Genomic DNA, 18,950 nt, shown 5'->3' with positions numbered 1-18,950 from the left:
CAGAATGAGTCAAACACATTGGTGGGTTGGTTACAAGCTGCAGCACACTGAGGGCTGCGTGCCTTTGTGCACAAGTTGCAAACGCTCTGGCTGAAGAGAAATATCAGTAGCTTCCTTCTCACTACCTCTAATTTGGCACTCACAGCAATGGCACTGCTGCGAAAACACATGCTCCCTACCAGTCTGCCAGCCCTCCACAGCAGTCACCACTGTGTCCGCCTGCCCCACAGGAGCACATGCTGCCAGCCTGCCATCCACTCTGCCTTCCTAATCCACCAACCTCCAAGGCTGGTAGGTTCACCCCTCTTACTGTTACAGCTCTAGTAATTCAAGCACACATTCAAGCCAGCATACAAAGTCCAAGTGAACAAAAACTCCACAACTGACTTCAGGCTTGTTCACCACAAGAGTGATGTTTAATGTTTCCCCTAGTCTTCTGACCATCTTACATTATCTATACGAATGTATACACAATCATACACAAGATAAAAGAATGCACTACCTCCAAAATTATTTTTAAGGCTATGGATGGCTGTAACTCTACAAGGGCAGAGCTAACAGCTGTTCTTATCTCAGTATCACCTAATGCATTAAATAAAGCAGTATAAACATAGCCACTAACTTTATGGTTTTTTTGTGTTTTTTTTTTTTGTTTGTTTGTATTTTGTTTTGTTTTTAAATAGATCATGAAGGACATAGATGAACAAATCATTAATATGTTTGCAGTTTTCCTGTTTTACTCAGGTCACTTCAAATTCCGGTATTGAATCCCTTCATTTATCTTTCATGGATTATTGCGTTTGCAGGCAAGTGTATTTTTTTAGAGTAGAAAAATATCTTTTTGTAGTCAGATCAGATAATGTATTGAGCCTAATTCTGTAGAACCGAGTGTGTGTACATGAGGATTAGTGAGTTATAGAAAATAAAAGGTGTTCTTCAGAGGGGAGACTATGCTGTGAGAGTATGCAAAATATATGGGAAAACGAAAATGAGCTTGAATAGAATTGTATCACTGTCTTTTCTGGCAACTTAACTTTTAATGGTATTAGTCTTGTGAAAGTCTCCTGTAACTCTTAGTTTTAACTTGGCAAGTATTTGTAGTTGCATAATTATGTTAAAGAAAAACACTTGTGTCCAGCCTGTAAGAAAATACAAACGGTCTACAGTTTTTAGGCTTACAATTTACATACATAAATCTTTAAATATGTGTTATATTTGTTGGAAGTTCACTCAGTTTTCATCCAAATGATGAAAAACAATAAGCAGTAAGTGTAGGTGTACATTATAGTGCCTACGTGATAGTTGTACTTGGGTATGTATTACTTCACATAACCATAGTGACAAAAGTACTCGGCAATTGATGAAGTAATTTTATTTAAAGAAAAGAAGGAGGTATACCGCTTACTGATTAAAGTATAATTTATTTCTACTTTGCCTAGAGGGGCAGCTGTGCTGGCAGAAGCCCTCAGCCCTGAGGGATAGACTCTTGGCTGTAGTATCTACCAGGGTAAAGCAGGTTTATTTTTATGGGCAGAAATCCACACAAGTCCTGCCAACACAGACTCCTCAAGAGAGATGTAAATTTTATGCAACTCCCAGCTGGCCTGAATACTGCCACAGCAGCACCTTTCCCTCACAGCTCACTTTTCTTTTTTCTTTCTCTCTGAACTAATCAGCTTCTTTCAAGCCACCCTGAGTATTTGAGAGAAATATAACAGCTTTAACAACCACAGACAAAAGATTCAGATTGTACAACTTTGTTATAGCTCTACAGCAGCTATTTTGTGCATGTATGTGCTTTTTAAAGATGGTAAACTTAGCAAAAACAGCCTCTCAAAAGTCAACCTATGGTCCACAAAAGAACTGCTCAATCTGATCTAATATTTATTCTGCTGCATTTTAGGGTTTAAATTAAAGCCAGTTCTCTGACAGTACAGGATGTCCTTTCCCTTTGAGGCACACAGCTTTTTTAGGTATCTTGGGCTACAATGCCTTCCCTTAAGAGCAGGGCAGCAAATGAGTTGATGCATTGCTGGACTGCCTGAGAATGAAATCCCAGCAGCCTGATGTAATAGATCATGTACCTTTCCTTCCTTTCTCTACTTTCAAAACCTTGCATCTTCTCACTGCTGTCACCAGCATTCCTATTCCTGCTTGAAGAATCACTGCAACAATATCCAGACAAGAAATTGCCAATTCTCTGAAGGGAAGAAAAAAAAAAAAGAAAAAAAAAGTCTTACATAAGCTCTTCTCTCTTTTGGACAAACAATAGCTTCTCTTGGTTCCCTTTTGCAGCAGAAAGTAGGCAGCCCATATCCCCCCAGCAGGCCCCAGGTAAACTTGTCTACCAAGTGAAGAAATAAACAGGGATTCCCTCAGGCAAGGTCCGTGGGACAGATGAAATTGACCATGGGAGCATGAGTTCAATCAAATACAAAAGGTTCCACACTGTGTGGGGTTCGGATAAATAACTCAGGTCTAGTCTTTTAGGAACACAAATGCAAACCGTTCCCTTCCTGATTGGCGTAACAAAAAAGAACACACAAAATTAATGAACTTAGCAGGGACTGACCAAATAGTTCAACCTCAGAGCAGTGAGAATAGCCATGAAGTAAGTGTTAGCCACTTGGCGCTGGAAAACAGAACCTGCTCTGCTTTGGTTGGATCAATAAAAACTTCCTTCGTTACTAGAGTCCTTCATTCTTTAGGAGGCTAAATTTACTATTAAGTCACGTCTAAAGGGTCATCAATTGAGTTCTGACAGTTCATGGGGTAAGACAAAGCAATGGCAGTGAAACATCTTCTCCAAGTATTCAATACTTTCGTGTTCTTACTAGGTCTAGAATCTACATCTCCTTACTCTCCAGTACTGACAACACGCAGAGCAAGTTCCCCTCCTTCACCCCCATGCCTTCTTTCACATTGTTCTCCTTGAAAGAAATATTCTTCCTTTTCTATCTATTATCTATTAGTCCTCCTATGAACCTGGTCATAGAAATGTTCCAAACATCCTCTGCTTATAGAACTGTATCTGCTTTACAACGTACTTTTAAACTAGGCTGTTCGGACTATGGTTGTAACTTCTGATTTCATCCTGTAAGAGTGTTAGTTAGATGAGAGGATTGGCTTGAAAGTAGGATTTAAGCTCCAGTTATTAAGAGATAACAACCTCCTTATCCAGGACCCAATAACACTGAAATTAAAGAACCCAATTTAGGTGCCTAATTTAGGTTTGATGAGACTATTTTTCTGCATTTAAAAAAAAAAAAAAAGTATTTATACAACTGGGATAAAGCTGGTAAATGGAAAAAAAAGTGTAACTACCTTATTAGGGTCAAAAACATATTCTCTGTCCTCAATAAAAAGTATAATTCAATATTCTGAAAGAACCCTATTCTATTAGACTAGCAATTTTAGTATAATAATTTTAAAATAAGCTTGTACGTGTCAACTACAATACTTCTGCTAATTTTTCAGGAAATAGGTACAAGGAAAAGAAAAAGAAAAAAAATGGCTCTGTATATGCATTCATGAGTGAGAACAATAGGATTTAAATCATTATTTTAGATATACAGCTTCTAAGCAATACTTAAATACACCCAGAAATGCAAGCTGATTACCTAGTTAAGCAAGAATGTCTAGTTTCATTAACAGCTGTTAATGCTGTCAGAGTCAGAAGAACTTATTTTAATCATGGAAATGACAGGTTTTTTATATCCGATTACAGTATAAATACAATATAACTGTATTTTTCAGATTGCATAAAACAATCAGCTTTATTATTAAACGGAATACTGGAAGTAATTTCTTCATTTTTTAATCACAAAAATAATTCTGAGTTGGAAACCTTCAATTGGATCAACACTCCCTTATGCATTTGGGCAGTATAGGACATGGCAATGTACCCATGACATTTCTTCATTTCATATGTCAGAGCACTTTTTTCATGGCACTGAGGGACAGCCACCTGTTCATGTGCAGACGAACCTAGAAAACACGCACTGTAGAATGAGTTCACAGGCTGCATGCAGTTACCTGGCTTCACAGTGCCGTACAAGCAGTAAGTAGAGAATAATGCCTGTTTCACCCGCCCACCGCTAAAGCACCTAAACAAATCCATACTGCAGAGTCCACACCTCCCACTCCTGAGGTCACCAGCTATTATTACTCAAGGAAATCTTAAAGATCTTTAATCATTTTTACAGTGTTAAGTGTAATGTTTTTGAATGTATATTTTTGCAAAGTACTTCTGGAATCCAAGATATTCTCAACCACTAGGCTAAACAACGACCATAAAACTCAACACTTTTTATTTTCAAGATTTTAGTATTACTGTTTGTGAATTGTATTGTTTTATTGTTAACCCTTCTCATATTGTATTTGGTATTCAATCTTTTATTAGCATTCTGTTTGACAGATATACTGGTATACAAGACAGCACAGCCAAGACTGTGAGCCCACTGTGAACAGATAACACAACAGTTCATCAAAAACAAAAACCTTGCTAGCTATGGCCTACAATTACCACACAGATGTAATAAAAGAAAAAGCCAACGTTCTTTCCACTCCTTTCCCAGTAAATAAATACATAAGTAAATATCTGAAGATAAATAAATACAACTCAGAAAATATGATCCCTTATTCTACTTCTCCTAGCTTGAAGATTTTTGCCTCTGTGAAATTCCTCAAAGTAATATTTCCTCAGGTTAACATCTCTTGCCCTTCTACTCTATTTTCACCTCTTACACTTGTCATCCTTCTCAGGCTACCTATTTTTCTTTATCCTCACCATAAGGAGGCAGAATATGAAAGGCAGAATTAAAAAAAAAAAATGGTAAAGAATGTAAACACTTGTAAGCCTAAAGATAGCATGAAAAAATACATAAATACTTGTTACTATGGAAGAGCATCAACTATGCCATATAAAAGCTGTCTTACAAGTGAGCATGTTTGTGACAGTTTCCAGTTTTAAACACAGTATGCTTGTAAGATGAGCAGAGTAGAATAGTAACTTCACCTTTTACCTTGAGGTATTATTATCATATATAATATATAATATATATTATTATAAAGGGGGAGAAGGAAAATGCTCTTACAGAAAGAAAGAGGACAAAGAAAGACACATGACACATCGAAGGACAAAGAAGATGGATATACGAAAGTATTTGTCTGGAAACAGAGAAATCATTTCTCCTTCTCCAAGTGATACAGAAGCCAACAAGGAGAGGTGCTATGCTGAATCTCATTCTCATCAAGGAGGAGAGGCTGTTGGGTAATGTGAAACTTGAGGGCAGCCTTGGCTGTAGTGACTATGAAATGGTGCACTTTGGGATCCAGAGGGCAGGGAGGAGGGAGTACAGCAAGCTCGCTACCCGGGACTTTGGGAGAGCAGACTTCGCCCTCCTCAGGCATCCACTTAGTAGAGTATCATGGGACGAAGCCCTGGATAGAAGAGTGGCCCAAGAAAGACAGTTAATGTTCAAGGATCACCTCCACTAAGCTCAGGAGTGATGCATTCCAACCAAGAGGAAGTCAGGCAAAAATGCCACGAGGCCTCCAAGGATGAACAAGGAGCTTGTGGCCAAACTCAAACAGAAAAAGGAGGCCTACAGATGGTGGAAGCAGGGTGGACAGATAGCCTGGGAGGGATACAGAGACATTGTCCAAGCATCCAGGGAACAGGTCAGAAAAGCCAACACTCTATTAGAATTAAATTTGGACTGGGACATCAAGGGCTACAAGAAAGGCTTTTGTAGATACATCAGTGATAAAAGAAAGACTTAGGAAATTGTGGACCCTCTTTGGAAGGAAACAGGAGACCTGGTCACCCGGGATATGGAGAAGACTGAGGTACTCAATGACTTTTTTGCCTCAGTCTTCACTGGCAAGAGCTCAAGCCACATAGCCTGGGCCCAAGAAGGCAAAGGCAAGGACTGAAAGAATGATAGGAGGGACACTACAGGCCCACTGTAGGAGATCAGGTTCGAGACCAGCTAAGGAACCTAAAGATGCACAAGTCCATGGGATACATCCATGGGTGGATGTAACCACCATGGGATACATCCAAGACATACATCCAAGGGTCCTGAGGGAACTGGCGGATGTCATTGCTAAGCCACTATCCATCATATTTGAGAAGTTATGGCAGTCCAGTGAAGTTCCTACTGACTGAAGAGGGGAAACATAACTCTCATTTTTAAAAAAGGAAAAAAATAAGACCCAGGAAACTACAGGCCAGTCAGTCTCACCTCTGTGCCTGGCAAGATCATGGAGCAGATCCTCCTGGAAACTATGCTAAGGCACACAGAAAACAAGGAGGTGACTGGTGACAGCCAACATGGCTTCACCAAGGGTAGTCAATACCTTTAGTCATGCCTGACAAATCTGGTGGCCTTCTACGACAGATTTACAGCATTGATGGATAGGGGAAGAGCAACTGACATCATCTACCTGGACTTGTGCAAAGCACTTAACACTGTCCCCCATGATATCCATGTCTCTAAACTGGAGACATGGATTTGACAGATGGACCACTCGGTGGGTAAGGAATTATCTGGATGGTTGCACTCAAAGAGTTGCAGTCAACCACTCAATGTGCAGGTGGAGATAAGTAACAAGCAGCGTTCCTAGGGTTCAGCATTGGGACCAGTGCTGTTTAACTTCTTTGTCGGTGACAGGGACAGCGGGGTTGGGTTTGCTGATGACACCAGGCTGTGTGGTGGGGTCAACACACTGGATGGAAAGGATGTCATCTAGAGGGACCTGGACAGGCTTCAGCAGTGGGCCTGTGCAAACCTCAGGAAGTTGAACAAGTGCAAGTCCTGCACATGGACTGGGGCAATCCCAAGCACAAACACAGGCTGGGTGGAGAATGGATTGAGAGCAGCCCTGAGGAGAAAGATCTGGGGGTGTTGGTTGATGAGAAACTCAACACAAGCCAGCAATGTGTGTTTGCAGCCCAGAAAGCCAACTGTATCCTGGGCTGCATCAAAAGAAAAGTGGCCAGCAGGTCGAGGGAGGTGATTCTCCCCCTCTGCTCTGCTCTTGTGAGACCCCACCTGGGGTGCTGTGTTCAGCTCTGGGGCCCCCAGCACAAGAAGGACATGGAAGTATTAGAACAAGTTCAGAGGAGGGCCACGAAGCTGATCAAGGGGCTGGAGCACCTCTCCTATGAAGACAGGCTGAGGGAGTTGGGGTTGTTCAGCCTGGAGAAGAAAAGGCTCTGGGGAGACCTTAGAGCAGCCTTTCAATACCTAAAGGGAGCCTACAAGAAAACTGGGGAGTGACTCTTTGCCAGGGAGTATAGTGCTAGGATAAGGAGTAATGGCTTTAAACTAAATGAGGGTAGATTTAGATTAGATTTTAGGAAGAAATTTTTCACTCAAGAGGGTGGTGAGGCACTGGAACAGGTTGCTCAGACAAGTTGTGGATGCCCCATTCCTGGAACTGCTGAAGGTCAGATTGTATGGGGCTTTCAGCAACCTGGTCTGGTGGGAGGTGTCTCTGCCCATGGGAGGAGGGCTGGAATTAGATGTTTTTTAAGGTCCCTTCCAATTCTATGATTCTATGATTTTGGTAATAATTACAAGAAATATTTTTTATTTAAAAAAATAAGGCAAGTCAAAGCAAGTGATCCAAAAGGCTGAGTCTTCAGAAGAAATCAGAAGAGTCTCTTAACCCTTACTGTGTGCAAACCAAGAGTAACACAGTGCAACAGCACCAAGGAATGCAGATCAAGATTCAGAACTGGAGTCACAGAAACAGAGGAATTGCCAATTTAGCAGTACTGTTGAATTGTTTGAGTGCATCTCTAAACATAATTGACAGAAAATACCACAGTGTGTTTAGGTGTCAATTTTAAATGCCCTTCCTTGATTTTTCCGCCTCATGTCAGTTTGACCCTTACATTCATCAGCTTTGCTTATAAACCTCTTCCACTATTCTAATATAGCTAAAAGCGAAACGGGCCATGTACGGCACTCATAATGATGTAGTATTGTGTATGAATGAGAAATAAGCTAAATTGAAATAATACTCTCGTATCCAGCATAACCATATCAAAACATCTCTTTTTGGATAACTATAGCAGAAAAACATGAGAACAAAAGCCCATACGCCTCTAGCCAACATAATTATATCTGCACAAGAACAAGAGAAAAGGATCTCTTTTCCCATTATTCTTCACCAATACAATGCATACTTCATGCTTTATACATACAGGCTATTATGGCATATTCTTTTCTATGCATTTTCCTGAAATATACAACCCAGAGGTCGCAAAATATACAAGCTTTTGTCACTCCTTGCTAAAACCTGGTGTTGTGACTTCTAATCATGGGCTACTGCGTCCCCTTTTATAGTGCTGATGAGAGGAAGAGAAAGAGGATGCCTAATGGAAGACAGCCAGTTAGGACCTGTGTGTGATACAATGAGCAGAGATCTCATATATTCCTCAGCGCAGAAAGGAAGGCCTTAGTTTAATAGTATGTACAAATTACTACAAAGATGTATATCTTTAAAAGTGTTTGGTAATGGGTTGATAGGCTCATTGCCTTCTTCAGACTCCAGCACCAACTTCCCTCTACAGTCCATTCTGTTCTCTCCACCTGCTCTCAGATGCAATCTCCTTGCTGAGCCAGCTTGAGTCTCTGTCTCAGGCATATTTTTTTCTGACCTTTAAATCAGTCATCAGTTCTAGGCTGCAGTTTATGTCTCCTTGGTCTCTATTTCTAACATCAGCAGAAGGCATTGTTAGATGCTGAAAACACAGGGTCCAGCATCAAGTTTCTGATCCAAATCCAGCCCTGGCTTAGCATGCAAAAGCAGTCGACTTCTAGAAGAGACCTGTTCAGTGGAGAACTTACACACCAATAGGAGAATCATCAAAGAATTTAGCACGTACAATTCCAATTGTTAAGAAATCAGACACCTACATTCCCATGGGGAGCTTATCTGCATCAAGTTGTTTTTTTTTCCCTTCTGTTTGAAATTTGTCCTGAGGGCCACATTAAGAATGCAAACTATAGGAGCCCAATTTAGTAACTGCAACTCCTATGGCATTTTAATTCAATAGTGTTGCAAAACATTAAATGTCCTTCATGTTAAGGCTTTCAATTTCTGTCTCCCAATGTGGTCAGCAGAGAAAAGCAGCAGTGTCTAAGAAACCAAGTTGTTAGAACTGGTAGTTCTAACACAGCCCTGTCACTTCAAAAATTCTAACCCTCACTGCCAAATATTTATATAATTATCCCAGAGAATAGAAAAAAGGCAACAAGATACTTCATTTCTAGTGTTAAAAAAGTTCTAATACATTTTTTCTATCTGCAATACTAACCAAATAAGATATAAGAGAAACCAATTTTGTTTAAAAAAATAAAATATGCATGTTGCATGTGTGCTTTTTTCTAAGCAATGGTAAATTCTTTTTGGCTTGTTTCTTCTAGTACTGCAATGTACGCATTTGTTTTCAATATTTTTTTAATTTGGAAAACAAGCACTGAGAAGTATAAGCCTGAAAGTTGACAGTATAATGTTGAAACAATTTGAGATTTCATCCTTTATTTTCTCCTTTTTGCTTGTTCCATAGACTTCAAGAATATCTAAATGATTGGTAGCTTCTTATACTTGGAAGCATGTTGTTAAGCATGAATGTGAAAATATAAATTAAAAATATATTTATTTGAAAATAAAATCACTTCTATGCTTAGGGATTATGTAGTGCTGTTTTCTGACTCATTTTACCAATTTCTGTTGCATGGACCACATGCATGAGGCAACATACATCATCGTACTATCATTATCACCATCATAGTGACAGCAAATGGTAAAAGTTCTTTGATGCTGAATACACTTTGAACACAATTACAACTCTGTGTTATACTTGTTATCCCTGTGTGCCAAAACCGGGAATGCTGCCAACAGTCTGCTACCACTGAGGCCATAGGATGGGAGGGACATGCACATGCCTGAAGGAACAGCAGGAGTCTGCTAGCAGGTGCGGGAAGCTATTCTAAAGGATCAGAACACCTTAAAAATATAGAGAAAGATAAGAGAAACCACGAATACAGGAGATGTCCTGAGCTGTCTTCTGCGTAGCATGTGCTTTCTGAATGTTCCCACATTGATTATCACCTTGATCATTACCTACAGCTGTGTCCTCCGTAAGAAAACCTGAAAGAGAGCTAAAAGTGAAATAACTACTGATCTTCCTGTCAAAACAACTGGAAAGTGTTCTTTTGAGGGGTATTCAGAATGAAGGAAAGCAAGCACCATTTAAATAACCCTGCATGTGTTTGGGCAACTCTAGTCTGCAGAGGTTTATACTTTAACTGTTCAAATCACACACTGTCATTATCTTTCATGGTAACCATATGAACGGAATGTCACATCCACCTACTCTGAAATATTCCTGTTCATGCAATGTTTGGGCTTTCTACAGTTTGTCAATAGTTGGCTTGCAGTACAAGTTTCCTGCTGTATAAAGTTATTCGCCAATTCTGTATGTTTTCCACCATTATTCAGAACACCACTTTCTTGTTGGGTAGGACTGAAATGCATTCAGTACTTCACGTTGAATAACCATGACGCCAAGTTAAAACAGAACACATCAGCAGCTAAACTTAAATATATATATATGTATATATTAATAATAATTTCAGGCTTAAGTTTATTCTCTAGTGCTTCCTGATTTCGTGAATTAAGATCAATTTCATTTCTTAAGATCTTATGTCTTACAGCCACCAAGGGGAAGAGTATACCATGAAGTGTCAAGCTAAGGTCCCATTCTTTTCCAACAGTTTTCCGCTTTCTTTTGGGGGAACTTTTTTAATTGCCCTAGTTATTATGTCAATATTCTTTGGGAAATTGTTATTCTTTTTTTTTTTTTTTCACCCCCAGCAAACACTCTTCATGCACATGCCTGATTACATGTTACTGCAACTGTCACGAGACAGGAAAGCTCCATCTCCTGAAAATAAAAAAATATTAGGAAGTAACTGGTGACTTGACCTTGATGATAACAAATAAAGGAACTATTTAGCACTACTGTATAAACTAAAATCAAAAATATAATCAACAAAAGAAGGAGATGATGAATCACCTCCCTCCAGACATAAATGAGAGAGAGAAAGTGTTTGTCAGCCACCATGATCTGGTGAGCTAACATTTTGTTCTTCAAAGCTTAAGGCTGTTTTGATCACTTAACTTTTTAACTTTAAGAACAACAGCTATAAGAAATCTTGGAAGCACACAATAGATTGTAAAGCTAAGCGGTGTTCCCCAGTCAGTAAGTTCAACAGCCTGTACTCCTGAAGTCATGGATATTATCCCCTTACTCCTATAACCCCATTACTTTTGTTTGACTGTTCCAAGGTTCGCAATAAAATTATGAAAGTTGGCACAATGGCTCGCAAATACATACAAGCCAAGGAATGCAGGTTTGGACTGGGATGCATATGTGGAACGCAGCCTGTTTCTCACTTGATACATAAAACAGTTGGTCAGTGAGGTCCTATTTTCCTATGTAATCTACTCCTTGGTGTTGTGCAAACTTTAGGCCACATATGTATTACATGATCAGGAACAGAAACTAGTAACATTCTCTATCAGTGATTAATGGCAATGACCTAACCCTTTTTTTTTGAAACATGAAATTCATTTAACATCACAGATAATTAGCATAACCAAATACTATTCTTCTTTTTCTTGATTTTCAAATAATAAAATGAACAGCATTAACTCCAGCAAAGAGTTTAAGGGATAGAGATAATTCAGAATTGTATACAGACACTGTATTTGCTAAAGCGGGAATCTACTCAAGAAAAATTCAACTCTTCACAAGTATCCCCTGATGTTGCAACAGGAAAAAAATCAGGTGAGCTGTAATATCTTTCCTTAAACTGGAAAGGGCCCAATAATAATCAGAGTTACTGGAAGTAAAACCACCTGCTTGTCATAAAAAGAAGACAAGATAATTTACTTAAGAAACAAGGACTACTGAAGAGGATATTTAAAAAAAAAATCTCCCCAAAAAGTTTCTATCTACTGTTCCTTTATCACTTTGCATGTAAAATACCTCTTCAGATCAGTTGTATCAGTATGCAATCCAGAGTCTTCTTATCCATAAAATGTAGGAATTCAGTTTTCTGCAATCCATTAAGACCCACATTTCTATCACATTCAAAAAATAATGCTGAATTCATCAACCAAAATCACTCAGTGCAACCACAAGAAAAGGAAAAACAAAACAAAACAAAAACATAACCTCCAGCTACCACTCTCTGCCCTACTCAAAACAATTAGCTGATGTGCTCTGAAGCCACTTACATTAAAGGACTGTGTTCCAAACTAAGTTAGCTGAGTGATTACAGATATGTGCAGTTCTGTAATAACTTGCACAAATAATAAAAATATTGGAATATAATTTCTTCCTCTGTGTGGAAGGAGCAGATATTCAGAACCCATTCTCACATAAAATATTCGAAGTAGGCAATCATGGAAGGAGAGAGGAGAGTGCTGTCTTTAAAAATAAGAAGGGAATCATTTATACTTTATTCCCAGATTTAAAATGTATACATAAAAGCATTTGCAAGCTTTACTGAACTACTTGTCAGTTTTCTGTTTCCTTTAGATATAAGTCTACCTCCCTCTGTCTTGAAGACTAACTTTCTTATCATGATTCATCTGGACAGAGCTGAGGCAATATTTTGTTGGCGCGACTGGTGTGCAGTTAAGTTTATGGCCCCATTCGTGCAATGGAAGCTGCAAGCACCTCTTTCATTACTATTTGATAAGTAACTTGAGGCCCACAGGTGGATGTCACTATGGAAACATGAGTGATTATTATAGACACCAACAAAACAGGAATGGACGCTTCCATGAGGCATCAGCATCCCTCAGATTATTGAAGGCTGTTTTGGGGAAAAGCAAGAATAATTTCAATAACATTTCTTCTTTGCTGAAAGCTCAGGCTGGTGCCTGAAAAAAACTGCTCTCTCTAAATGTTATTTTACTTTGGTTTATTTTCTTGTGCACCTCTGACTTGAGAAGCAGTGGGGAATCCGCATGAATGCTGCGGGCCTTCAGGACTGCGTGGCAACCTGCCCTCCCAGGAGCACTGGGGGACACTTTGGTCTTCAAAGTGCGAACAGCATAGCTTCTTGGGCTGTCGTATGATTGTTTCTAGTGTCTTGTTGGGGACACTTCAGCAACCACAAAGCCAGGGCACAGAAATCACTGTGGGCATGGAAAAATGCTTTTCTCTCGGGACAAGCCTACGACTGCCCCTGGCCAGAGTCCCCTCTGTGCTACAGAGGCCAAGTAGAAATAACGATGAAGAAAGGGCACTCTCCCTGCGCCAGCAACAGCCTCGCAGGCAGCTCGCCGCACGGCCCCCAACCAGACCCAGCAGCCTTTGGGGATGTCACCACCAGCGCTGCGCGGCTCGGAGCTGCCCGGCCCGGGGCCACCGGGGGCCACCACCGGGGTCCGCCCGGATCCCCCTGCCCAAGGTCACCCCGACCGCCGCGCTGTGACGTCACGGCCCCTCACTCACGGCGCTGATGACGCCACACGGGGCAGCCCCACTGCCGGCACTCCCCCCCCCCACTCCCCGCCCGCGCTGCCCCCCGCGCCTGGCGGAGCCGGGGAGGGACGGGGCCACGCTCCCCACCCCCGCAGCCGCGGCCTCGGCACCGCTGTCAGAGCCCGGAGCCCGCCGGGGCGTCTCTCTGGCAGCAGATGCTTCGGTACCGCGGGGTGGGGGGTGGGAGGCAGCGCATCCGTCCGTCCTTCTGTCTGTCTGTCCATCCGTCCGTCCCTGCGTGGGCGGCGGCTCGTGGGCGTGTGTGTGACTGACACTGCGGCGGGGCAACCGCCCTCCCGCGGGGAACCGGGGGGCTGGGAGGGGGGACGACGACAACGCCGGCGCCCCCCGGCTGCGGCAGCCCCGTCTCCGTCCCCCGCAGCCCTCCCCGGCGGGAGCAACCTCAGCGGCCTCGCTGCTCCTCCTCCCTCCTGGCGGGTAGGTTACGTTACCTGCTCTCTAGCTCGGGCTGGATCTAATCCCGCGGCCGCCGGCTCCCTTTCGCGCTGCCGCGGGGGGGTGGGGGGTGAGCGGGGCTATTAATTTATTTATTCCCCCATGAGGCGTCCTCGGCAGCACAGCCGCGGGGAGGGAGGCCCGAGTGCTGCTGCTGCTGCGGGGCCGACGGGGCGCCGCTATCCCGGGGGTGCCGCGGGGGAGCGGCCGAGGCGCTTCGGCACCGGCGCGGCGGGGCGGGGGCTACCGAGGAGACGCCTCCCGGGCTGCCCAACCCGGCTCCGCGGGGCCGGCGGGGGCGCGGCGCCCAGCCCGGCGACACCGAGCCAGCGCCCGGCCCCGCCCGACAGCATCACCCCCCCCGCCGCCGCCACCTGCCACGCTGGGTCGCGGAGTCGCCCCCTCCGACCTCGCCGCGGGTGGCGGCCGCGGCACCATGCGCGCCCCAGCCGGCCGCGTACCGCGCTGTGCACCTCGCTGTGCACGGCGAGTCGGGTCCGGCCCCCCCGCGGCTGGCACCACCCCGTTCTCCGCCCCTCCGGGGCGCGGGGTGCCGAGGAGTTTGCGTTATGGGGCTGTTTGAGATCGCTTGCTGTTCCACGCGGAGGTTGCAGAAAGGAGCACTCAGTTTGTATGTTAAAAAAAAATAAATCTCAGCGAGCGTTTTGTCCAAAATATGGGAACTTCATCTTATCAAACAGGCCAGTCAACAATGAGTTCTTGATGAAAATCTTTGTCATCTCTCCCTTCAATCCCCTTTTCTTCCTCCCCTCCAAAAGTCAATCCTCTCTTCTCTTCCCCCCCCCCCCGAAAAAGTTACAAGAACTTTTTTGTGTATGTCATGAACATATTAATGAGAGTGGCCACTAAATTCTCTGAAAATCCTATCCTTGAGGCAAAAAGTCTTATGGGGAAATCTGCAGAACATAATGACATAATTACATAATTAGAACCTTTACCATAATGCCTACTCACACAGGTAGGGGTTGCACGTTATGCGGAACGTTTAAAGTAGTCTACGAAGCATAGAGAGTAATTAGAGTTGTTGATGTGGTGTTGCAAAAGTAAATATGGTTATCAGGATTCTTTTATATATATATATATAACTTTATTGCATGTGCATTGTTTGGTGTGAGCTTTATGAATAGGATCTTTACAGGCTTACCAGGAACTGAGGCTACATCTAGGAAGGAAGAGAGAGAACTGGGGTTGGGAATATTCCAGTTTGCTGAACAGCTGTTGAACAGGGCAAGGACTTGATAGGCTAGTCTATTTTCCGGTAATAACATTTGCATCCCTTTGATAGCATCAGCCAAAATGAACAAAGAAGTTTGGAAAATAATCTGCAAAGGAGCATGGCACCCCAGAAAAGGCTGCAGCATGAACGGCGATGCCTATTACATGTCAAAGAATCCAAGCACAGAGGACTGCCATCTTGAAGCACACAAGTTCATAAAAATCAGGTTTCTTTGGGTCCATTGCTTATTTGCTTTGTTTGCTTTTATGTGAGAAATGTGATGAACTTTTCTATTTTAACCAAACATTAAACCAGAAGACAGACTCAAAAAGCTCAGTAATGTAATATTTTATCATTTCCTTCTTTCTCTAAGATATTATTGTTATAATGCATCATCAGCTTCCACTGCCAGTTCTTTAGATTCAGAAGGAGAGAGTAATTTGTCATGTGCTTGTAAAGCAGCCAGTACACTCCAGTCTCCAGGCAGATCCTGGCACGGTAGTCATATAAGGAGTAGTAAGTAGTTCTCTGGGCGACACAGCAAACACTTTTGTTGCTGTGTTGACCAAAAAACAGACCAAAAAATTACAAGCCATTTTTGTGGCATCGCATAAGCTGAGTAGTACCTGAGCTACTTCCCTGAGTCCATGGACGTTTTTAGAGGCAAACATCCACGGTGACTGCCAGGGCAGCTTGTGAAAGTCACAGTTGCTTTGATGTAGGTAGCGGTGTCAGTCATCTCTTGTGCAACTGTGGGAAGGGAGCCTGTGCCCAGAATCCCCAGTCACAGTGTCTGTCCCGGCATCGGGTTGCACTGCAGGCTTTGGAAGACCAAAAAGCAATTGAGAGAGGCCCACTACACCAAGCAGAGGGGAGAGTGAACACCAAGCAGTGACTCTTGGGTCTACGAGCAAAGGGGACTTTGGTACAAATGCCCATGGTCAAACTGATGGTCACTTCCAGGCAGGCCCACAATTACAGGACTGCAATTGTTTAAATTAGGGTCTTTCAAGCTGCTGTTGCTGAAATCAAAACTTTATGCTTGGCATTATAGCAGTGGTAAGCTGTCTTCAATATTGAAACACTTTGTGTGCCCTGAAGAAAATCATAGGCCATAGAGGATCTCAGATGGTTCATGTAAAATGCAGAAGAACATGGCTGAATTGTCTTTTACAGTGAAATATTCACAGTTCACATACTGTTATGTAGAATGTCAAAAGTTCAAAAGGAGAGCTGAAACAATAGATGCATGAAGATATAACTGATACTGTTTTTTCATTGCATAGTTCTATTTCCATCACTGATGTGCCTTAACTTCAATGAATGTCATTATAGAATTTCTTCATTTATAAACGTATACAATACATATTACAGACAAATTTTACAGTGATGTATGTAATAAATCATGTATAGTATTTGCTGTGCATAGTACATACAACTCACTATACAGTACAATGCCACATGCAGTACAAACAGATATACTTTGTGTGTATATATAATAAATATTTATACATTACCATAGTTATACAGAAATAGTAGGTGATATTAACCTGTTAACCATTATATAGATATACACATATTCTGTGTATACATATATGCCCCATGCAGTTTCGTTCTACACCTCTTTTCAGAACAGCTTCTCTAGGAAACGTATGTGCATCTTAATTGACTTACTGTTTCTGTCTGCTTCATCACATTTTGAATTTTCTAATCTGAGGCAGAAATTGAACATAAGCTACCTGCAATTATAGCTGTGATTCTGGCCTACAGTCTGCACAAGTTTTGATACAGCTTAGTGTCCTGCTTAAAGTGACAAAAAGCTATGATTTGCCCTTAGATTAAAAGTTGGTGTATGGTTTTATTTTTTATGCAGACCCTGGTTTCAGTGGCACCATTTTTTTAAAGCAAATGAACTCCTTTGTGAGTGCTGCAGAACAAGGGCTCAGGAGTGAGTCAGGTCCCTGATCCAGGTACAGCTGTCATCATCCTACATCCTTCCAGCCTCTGAGCACCTTCAGTGTAGGAAGCCCATTATTCAAAGTAAAAATGTTCACAGCCACCCTCGAAGGGTAAGAATAAAAAATGTATTAGTGATAGTGATTAATAATTTACATGTGAATTTCAAGAAGCTAGCAAAGATTCAGAGCTGTGTGTGCACGTGTGTATGTGTCAAGGGGGAGGGGGAATTGTGTACTTTTCAGTGATATAATTGAAGAAATTAAACAAACTTACCCATCTAGTGTATGTGTGAAAAGAAGTCACACATTTCACAGAATCACAGAATCACAGAATCATCCAGGTTGGAAGAGACCTCCAAGATCACTGAGTCCAACCTCTGACCTAACACTAACAAGTCCTCCACGAAACCATATCACTAAGCATTTGGTTATTCATTCCACATACATTTGATAGTGAGATAGATTTTGGGGAGGCTGCATGTTATACACTTTCCCCTTTGGGTTCATAACAGTTTGAGGTCTTTTTAGTGATTTTAATGGAAAATGTTTTTACGTATTTTTTCTTCGTCAGAGAAAAAAGAAAATGCTTCAAATGTTGAATAACTAAAGGTATTTCTGTGTCCACTGACAGTTTGGGTAAGTCTCCTACTGAATTAGGCCATATTCCCCACCACCACTTGTACTGCAGTTTCATTTGAATGCAAAATTTTTCACTTTCCTCTGCTACATTACATATTATGTCTTCTAATCACAGAATCTGTATCTAAAGGATCTATGCATCATTCTGGCCTACAGCATACATAAGATTACATTCTGATTACATTTTTTCTGGACTGATTCCTGTTCCACACACACACTGCTCATACTTCTGTCATGTACATATGTAAGCTGCTGTGGTCTGCGTGCTCCCCATTTCCAGCAAATATTCAGTGTTATCATTAAAATCATATCGGTAATTCACCTCAGCCACTTTCTGACTAATTGTCAGCCTGTGTCCCACTGCGCCTTCACTCGTGCACGCAGAAAGCCCAGTCACCAACAAAAAACTTTCAACCTAGTTTTGTTAGTGAAACAGATATGTACACTTTTTTTGTGTGCGTGATAAAATTCATATGATTACGATTAGACTGTAAAATTTCTAATGATAAAATACAGCCAATGGGTGTCTTTCCATTGAGGTCAGTTTTCTCTACAAGCATCAACCACACTTGTTCCAGGCCCAATGAAATTCTTGTCTTTTACAGCTCCTGGGGACAGAGAACACAGCACATCGTAACAACAGCAACAGACTCAGCTGCGAAAGATCTCTATCACACATCAGAGAGAATTTGAGGCAGCTGGCAGTTATCAGCTGAAGCAGGTAGTCAGTAGAAGTGTAGAAGATAAATAGATAATAGAAAAGCAATCTGGAAACCTGGGAGATATAATAAACCTCTGTTCTAGAGGGCAGGTAACAACTCAGGTCACTGATGAACTCAACTCCCAGATCAGTGCTGCATCTAATACTGCTGAAAATACAGCAGCAGTTTGCTGTTTGTGCCTGTGAGGTCTGAAGTAGTATTTAGGATGTTGTTGGAAACACAGTTTGATATATTCATTTATAGAAGTTGCTATCACAGTTAAGTGAAGATAGATCATGCTGCTGAAAAGCAGCTGACCACAATCCCAGGGACACCATGACCCTGTATTAAATTATGCTTGCCAAAACAGAAAGATA

At 41.9% G+C, this 18,950-nt stretch overlaps 2 protein-coding genes across 4 annotated transcripts in view; one reads left to right on the top strand and one right to left on the bottom strand.

Annotated features, from left to right (window-relative positions):
• The window catches only part of SLC16A7 (solute carrier family 16 member 7), an 86,432-nt gene extending 72,171 nt beyond the window's left edge, over positions 1-14,261 (bottom strand). For 2 of the 3 annotated variants that reach the window (XM_040552070.1, XM_040552059.1), the window contains exon 1: positions 14,035-14,257. The gene's annotated coding sequence lies outside the window, so the exon portion shown is untranslated. Of the gene's footprint in view, positions 1-14,034 lie in introns of all 3 variants that reach the window. The other variant, XM_040552077.1, reaches the window with a different exon arrangement.
• LOC121067505 (basic salivary proline-rich protein 2-like) lies at positions 11,861-16,680 on the top strand. The gene is made up of 2 exons (XM_040552103.1): positions 11,861-14,020; positions 15,345-16,680. Exons 1-2 carry the CDS (start codon positions 13,418-13,420, stop codon positions 15,357-15,359), a joined length of 618 nt encoding a protein of 205 aa, XP_040408037.1. The 5' UTR covers positions 11,861-13,417; the 3' UTR covers positions 15,360-16,680.
• The last annotated feature ends 2,270 nt before the right edge of the window (positions 16,681-18,950 follow it).

This window comes from Cygnus olor, chromosome 1 (assembly GCF_009769625.2).
Source record: "Cygnus olor isolate bCygOlo1 chromosome 1, bCygOlo1.pri.v2, whole genome shotgun sequence".
Taxonomy (NCBI): Eukaryota; Metazoa; Chordata; class Aves; order Anseriformes; family Anatidae; genus Cygnus; species Cygnus olor.
The sequence above is the reverse complement of the archived record's forward strand: the minus strand, read 5'-3'. Positions and strand labels throughout refer to the sequence as shown.

What these genes read in the sequence shown, in the direction of transcription:
- LOC121067505 (XM_040552103.1), top strand. Translation starts at nt 13,418, where the DNA reads ATGTCACCACCAGCGCTGCGCGGCTCGGAGCTGCCCGGCCCGGGGCCA.